This window comes from Nestor notabilis, unplaced genomic scaffold, assembly GCF_000696875.1.
Source record: "Nestor notabilis isolate BGI_N333 unplaced genomic scaffold, ASM69687v1 scaffold11024, whole genome shotgun sequence".
NCBI lineage: Eukaryota > Metazoa > Chordata > Aves > Psittaciformes > Psittacidae > Nestor > Nestor notabilis.
Genome location: NW_009926903.1, coordinates 1,574 through 9,215, shown reverse-complemented (window position 1 = coordinate 9,215; position 7,642 = coordinate 1,574). Strand labels below are relative to the sequence as shown.

Here is a 7,642-nt window from a genome sequence, read left to right as displayed (position 1 = left end):
CAGCTCCTGGGTGCCCATGTGCTGTTCCTCCAACGGGGAGAGCAACTGTGATGGACTGAAGCCTTCCCAGCTCTTCTGTTCTGCCACATGGCAAACTGCAGACAGAGATGGGGCCTGGCATGGGGGGTTCAAGGTCACATACTAAGAAAACAAGAAAGAAAAAATGAATCAGCTGAGTTTTTTCCCATCTGACAAACAGGGAGCAGCTCACAGACCATTTACCTTCTGCAGGGGACACTGGTGTATTCTTTGTAGGATCTCATTATAAACATCTCTTGCTTCCTCTCTATCTGGCACCATAGCTCGTAGGAGGGGGATAAGGAACTTCTCAGCAGCTCCAGGGTTTCGGCGCATGGAGCGAAGCAATGGCTGACAGTGCCCAAAGAAACAAGAAAACCTGAAAAAAATTATAAGAAGCATTAGCAGTCTTCACTTCTTAGTGAGCTTTGCATGTAAGTCAAGGCTTCCTTCTGCTTGTTGAGTGAATGTGCTCTGTAGGACAAGAACTAAGGATAGCACAAAAGGAACACTTAAGGGCAATGCAAATTGATGTCAGACAATGAAGAGGGAAATATACACAAATGGAAGGACTGGCAAGATCTCAAAACTCAAGTGGACAAAAAAAACACTCCAAACACCTGAAAATCATCTCCCTCTAAGCCACATAAATGGACCTCCATGTATTTCGCCCAAGCTTGGTATGATTACTCATGTTAGGTATACTTGGCTTTCTTTTATAGGATGCAATCAAAAAATTAAATAAATCACAAGACAGAAACAACCACAGGCTGCTCTGGTGCCAGCATCGTCCTCACGCTGTGATCCTTTCACAGGTTTAGCTCACTGCTTCTGAATGATTGGAAGTGATCATACTGCCGCTCAAAACACGACAGAAAGTGAACTCAAGGAGAGGTAGCAACTAACTCACTGCAACAATTTCCAAGCAGCAGCAGGGATGAGCAATCACATTTAAAGAAAGTGAAAAAGCTAATGAAAACTGAAACTTACAGCTAGCATCATTCCCAGGGCAAAACTGAAGCTGTTTGATTGGAAAGCATGGTAAAAATTCCACCGTGCCAGTAAAGCACAGGAAGACTGAGCATTCTATGAACTGCTACTTGACTGCCCAAGATTAAATATGTAAATTTTACTTTCTGAAGTCCAAGGCTGCTGTTACAGTGATCAACCATAACTGTTCCAGAACAAACCCAGAAATAAATCCAGGCCCACAGCTGTTGTGCAGTGCAGCTGTCAGGGAGAGCAGGAAGCCATCTGGAAGACCTCTGCTAAGACAGAGGCTCTCAAATAAATGTTTGCACTACTGGCCATACTCAGAATGAGAGTATGTCCTGAGCAGCCAGGACACAAGAGCCTTTCTATTTGTTGTTACCTGGTTGTAGCAGCAGTTTCCAGCTCCAGCCTGTGTCCACCTTGACCTGCCAAGCAAACCACGTTTGCAGGCAGACATCCCTACAGTGCTTCCATATTCCAGGACAAAACTTCCGAGGCAGGAGTACACGAGCACACGCTCTAGAGTGCTGCAGCTTCCTGAGACCAGAGGGCTTAGTGCACATGCACTTGAAAAATGCACAGGATTTTTTCATAAGAGCAACTGCAAGGTACAAGCAACTGGATACTGTGTGAAATCTAGATGAATGTCTTACTGAAGCCAGTAAACCAGAAGTAATTATTGCTGCTATTAGTATCCCTCACTGTAATTTTCTGAACCCTTGGTCTAGAAGATACCCAGGTAGCTTACAAAGCACATTCACACATAGGCTGACTTCAGAAGAACTGCTCTCACCTCTCCTCAAATGTCTCCAGGAGGCTCACCAGCCAGAGGTAGAGTGGCATACCAAGATTGTAGCGGAAGAGCAGCTCTAAGTAGAGATTTCCAGAAGAGGCTGGTGGCTGGTAAGGGGTGCTGAGCCTTGAAAAACTCTTCAGCACAATAGTGCTGCTCAGGCAAGCACCAAGTACAATGAAAGGGAAGGATACCAGAGGCTTCTGCAGGAGGTGGACATCGATGAGCTGAGATACACAAACATACAACTTAAGAGATAGCTAGTCTGCCACCACTCCCCAAAACCATCATCCCACCCTGAATCCTTTGTCACTCTACTGGATTGTCTATAAACCAAATGAGCCTGAGGAACCTGGCACTGCTTAGGGAGGAATCAGATAATAATCATTTCAACACCCATGACCAAACCTAGCCAGCAAGATCCTCAATTTTGTTCCAGTTACTTGACTTGCTAAAATAATTCCAATGTTCCCATAGTCTTCTGTTAACCCACACACTCATGAGCTATGCCCAGGGCCCAAGTCTTTTCCACTGGACGCTTTATGTCTTGCCAAGGCTCAACTTACCTCCACACATGCTCCTGGTCGGAGTCCACGCGCAGAGTTCAACAACTGCTGGTAAGCAAGGCACAAGCAGACTTTGTTATCCAGTAAAAAGAGACCAGCATGGATATTGAGTATTTTGGTGACAAATCCCTAAAACAGAAAGCAAACAGCAAGTTACAGGAGTGTAGACAGTCCCAGGACACAAGAGGCTCATAAGCTTGAGCAATAAGGAAATAAATTCATGACAAAAAATAAGATCTTGCAGGTCAGGAGCTGAAACCCTAGAACATGAGCAGGTGAAGGGTAACCCCACAAATCCTTACCACATATGAGATGATCTTGGACTCTTTGGTTGATCTTGGCCTCTCCTCTTCAACTCTCAGCTTTAAGATGTCACTGAACTGCTCAGCAGTCTCAAGGGAAGAAGACTGAGTGGGTTCGCCTTGCCAGGCACTGTCCACTGACTGCTCCTTCACTTGCTCTGCACAGTAGGGCAGAAGGCAGGAAGAATCACTGGTGACAAACACCCTTTGTCCAGATTTCTTCTGGCTGGTCAGGTTCAGGCCTGTTATTGCATACTTGCGACCCAGCTGGAGGGTATGATGCCATGCCAGCTGGCTGGGCTTCTAGAGCAGAGAAATCAAAAGCAACATCAGCATCTTCCGCACTGGAAAAATCTTCTTCCCAACCCTGATAACCCCACTCAAAAAACCTTTTCCTTCAAGAGGACTGCCTTATATTCTTAGCAAAAGGGTGATGTCTGCAAGATGTTTAGGGGCACTGCAACTGCATAAGGGAGGGGGGCTGTATTTCTGCAGGGTATAAAACCAGAGTACTAGACTGCTTACACACAAGGACTATTGTAGGCTGCATGGAATAAAATAAACAAATGAATCACTAGTAAAAGGAAGGGTAAATCAAATCAGGAAGTCAAGGGCAAGCTTCAAAGAATTAATCAACTAGCACACACACAGATACAGACAGGGAACATGTGAGCAAAATTCCAAGGACTTGCCTGCACCAGCACAGGGACCCAAACAGCTGAGGGAAAGCACTTCAGAAACAGAAAGAAGAACGTCTTGTGGTGAATACAAAGGAGAGGCCCACGTCGGGTCAATTCACCTGCCACAGTGAGCTTTGATCTTTTCTTACACAGACTCCTAAAGGACAGTTGAAGAGGCAAAGGAAATCAGAGATGAAAGAAGAACTCAAGTGTCTCAGAAGCAAAATAAACAAATACGCAGTATGCACTTTCTGGAAATAAAGGATCCAACATGGATCATCTCTCAGAGGTGTTTTCAGAACAGTATTTGGCTGCAAAATTCTTTAGTTTTTTATGCTAAAACCATTTGACACTTTACAGAACCTGCATGTTTGAATATGGCACATGTTGCGTGACAACAGCCAGATTATAAAAAGCTTTACCACAAATAAGAGGCTAATTATAGGGCAAAAGGCAAAGGGGGGGGGGAAGTCACAAGCTTCAGCAGAAAAGAGAACTTGGCTTTGCAGATCCATGGAATGTGACAGAGTGGAAGCTCTAAGCCTAGAAACAAAAGAGACTTGAGAGCATTAATGGAGTCTTCTTAACAATCTTGGCACAGGGTGGAAGAGCAGCAAAACTGAAAGCAGGTGAGAGGGAGGTGACATTTCTGCAGTCAAACCTTCACTTCAAAAAATTAAAACCAAAAATTCAAACAAACATTTGTCATTTTCATTTTAACTTCTACTGGACTTGAATATAACCCTCCCACTTACTGTGAGTAAACACACCCTTGATTCTAAACCACACAAACACTCATCTATCTTTACGACTTTTAAAAAGGAAGCCCACACACACTAGTACCAGCACTTAATCGGTAACACTTTTAGAGAAGAAACATGGAAAATTGTTCAACTATCAGGCAACAGCAGAGGGGCTTTATGTTAAAAGCTTGAGAATGTACACTGAAATATGGGAAGTCTTCTTGTTTAGAAACGTCTGGTAAGCTACATGAAACACTTCATCTTAAATTAAAGCAGATAAACCCAATTAAAACAAAACTAAAAAGAAACTGAAGTAGCTTGACTAGTGACATTTTATTGTTATTATGCTAAGAATTCTCTACTCAAGAAGATAAAATATGATCTAGCACAACCTGAAATTATCAACTTCAGTAAGATTTGCAATTCCATTGGCTACATTTTCACATACTGTAAGTATTATTTCCACTAAAGACAACATTTAATCTTAGCAGCTGACATTTATCTGGCACTTTTATCTCAGCAATCTGACAAGAACTTGACCAGTGGTGTATATTAATTCCACATTAGAATCTATAATTACTTTCAATAATACTTACAATACTTTTGGTTCACTGTATGTTCAAAGAAAAAGTTGTGCTAATCAAAAGAGTGAACTTCAGCCTCAGTGAAAGCTGAAACACCCCTTTGTTCTCATGTTCTTTCTGTAATATCAAAATACATCTGGAAATAATTAAAATTTGCTTTACTTTGTCAAAATACAGAATTAAAACTTCCAATAAAGCTTCCTGGAAAACAACTGATTAATGAAAAGTGGCTTAATTGTATTACTTTTCCTTCTGCCACTCACTGTTATGCTTCCACCTGTGGCAGAAACAGAATGTGGCTCTTCCTAAGCTCAGTGCTCTTCATGGTACCTGCCAAACCAGAGCAACAGTGCTATGATGGAGTTGAGCATGCTCAGTGTTTACCTGGAGGTAAGCAGTGTTTTGGCTGATGCTTGGTAGGTGACTGGAATGCTGACAGGTACTTTCTTGAGAAGATTTACTGGCACTGGGTCCACCAGGATTTCCAAGTACCCTGCTGCACTCTGGTCTGTCTGTGGTATATACGACCAGCTTGGGAAGAGAAAGAGTGACTCCAACCACTCAAGTTCAAAATGCAGGAGCTAAGACAAAAGATAATGGGATAAATGCTTGAGACGAGTTAAGAGCATGTTTTCTCAGCATCACTTACAATGTGCATTACTAATTTGCACTTGCACGCACATCACAAACTCTTGTTCTACTACTGGGCTTCATTTCTAAATGAGACTGTGTCGTGGTTTAAGCCCAGCCGGCAACTTGGAACCACGCAGCCGCTCGCTCACTCCCCCTCCCTCTTCCTTCCTCCCCCAACTCCCGGAGGGATGGGGAGGAGAATCAGAGGAATGTAACTCCCACGGGTTGAGATAACAGCACTCCAGTAACTAAGGTATAATACAAACCACTACTGCTACCAATAATAACGATAAGAGGAATAACAAGGGGAGAGGACACAACCGCTCACCACCCGCCGACCGATACCCAGCCCGACCCGAGCAGCGATCTGGGCCTTCTGGGTAACTCCCCCCAGTTGATATACTGGGCATGATGTGCTGTGGTATGGAATACCCCTTTGGCCAGTTTGGGTCAGGTGTCCTGTCTCTGCTTCCTCCTGGCTGCCCCTCCTCCCTGGCAGAGAGTGAGACTGAGAAAGTCCTTGGTTGGAGTAAACATTACTGAGCAACAACTAAAAACATCGGTGTTATCAGCGTGGTTCCCAGACTGAAAGTCAAAAACACAGCACTGCACCAGCTACTAAGAAGGAGAAAAAATGACTGCTATAGCTGAACCCAGGACAGGCTGGTGTTTTCTGCTCACACTCTTAGCTTGCATGGAAAACTTCTGTCCTTGCACATGCAAATCTGGAACAGATTTGCTGAGCTCTACAGCTAGCATTTCCTAGGTTATAGTGCTATCCTCCTGGCAAGATGAACATTAATTCACTGCAAGGCTTAGCTATTTTCAGACTATTCTATAATTCTCACCTGCTTTCTTTCCCCCTGAGTTTTCAGTTAGAAGTTCATACCAATATAACTTTTTCCCTTGTCTTCATCTCCTTGGAAAGCACAACCTCAGTGCTCTTTCATCACCACTCTAGGGGTTACCTCTTGTCTAGACTCCCCATGTAATAACTTTCAGAAGGCTTTTAATTCAATTGTCAAGCAAACTTTTCCTGATAGAATGTCATCAATGCATCACTGAGTACCCAGTACAACTCACCAGAAAGAAATTTCTGCTCCACTAGCTAGAATCAAACAAACAGAGGAGAGTGCTATGACCTCCAGTTCTCCCAGGCCACCTCGTACTGTTGAGAATTTAACAGAACTGTACATTAGGCTGCCTTTTTTCTCCAGGTCAGTGCATCCAATACTTGTTCTCCTAGCAGTGACAAATTTATCTTGTTCTATCCTGTCCCCAGGACCTGTTTTCCTGGCTGTTACACAGATGTGTTATTTCCCCCACTAAACTTTGGCAGACCATTTGAAGCCCCTGGTGGTCTGTGACACTGCCCCATGAGTGGGAATAAATGCAGAATTCCTCAGACTGAGGACATACCTCACATGGAATTATCCCAGTATTGTCTTTCACATATAAACAACCATCTACCAACTTTTCTTGGTTCTCTTGCCTTCCATCTGTTAAATAGCCAACCAAGATGAGGTATGTCCTTGGCAAAGCACTCTGCATGGGTAAAGCAGTTTGTCCTCGACGAGCCCATTCTTTAAACTCATTAGTGCTCCAGGTCAGATGGCTGCAGCATGGCACACACTGCTGATGCTGCAGGTCAGAGATGGAGATGAAACTAGAAAAAAATAGAAGCAAGACTATAGAAGGATGTAGGAAAAATGTCTACAAGGTTTAGGGTTTACAGTGATCATCGCAGTGGACACAGCTTGGCTAAGTCAGAAAAGCCTTAGCTATTGGTGCGGTCTGATGACACCACATGGCAAGAACCAACTCATTCACTGGCATTTATGAATGATCTTTCTCAGCTCAGTCAACATGTCTGCACTGCTTGAGCATCCTCTCTGAAATCACACATCCTCTGCTACTACGGTTACCTGAGCAGGCATGCAGAAGACCTGGGGAAAAAATAATTGGAGGATAACAACATGGAACATATTTTCAAGTGCATGTTGGGGGGGAAGGTGCGAAGGAGAACAGTTATTAATTCAGGCACTTTCAGCTTGAACGGGAGACTGTGTGAAAACCCCAACAACTGTTCAAACAGTTTACGTACCAGTTACGAACACAGGTAAATACACACTAACTCCATCACTGTGTGCTAAGTTGATGAACTGTGTTAAAAGCAGAACTGAAAACTTCTAGATGAAGATCTTGACAGTTTTGTAACAAATTCTCTCCTGTGGATTGCTTACACAGTACAAAACTGAGAGACAACAAGCCAGTAATCTTAGACTGGGCCTCCACTTACAAGATCAGAGGCAACCTAGCCCTGAAACTTC

The 7,642-nt window shown here is 43.5% G+C and overlaps 1 protein-coding gene across 1 annotated transcript in view; it reads right to left on the bottom strand.

The window, feature by feature from the left end:
* CTC1 (CTS telomere maintenance complex component 1) overlaps positions 1-7,000 on the bottom strand; it is a gene marked incomplete at its 5' end in the record, with an annotated part of 16,150 nt that extends 9,150 nt beyond the window's left edge. Inside the window, 8 exon segments of the mRNA XM_010013806.1 lie at positions 2-141; positions 223-397; positions 1,805-2,031; positions 2,371-2,499; positions 2,673-2,975; positions 3,365-3,509; positions 5,064-5,260; positions 6,732-7,000. Of these exon segments, the coding sequence (XP_010012108.1) occupies positions 2-141; positions 223-397; positions 1,805-2,031; positions 2,371-2,499; positions 2,673-2,975; positions 3,365-3,509; positions 5,064-5,260; positions 6,732-7,000 (1,585 nt within the window).
* Positions 7,001-7,642: the final 642 nt, after the last annotated feature.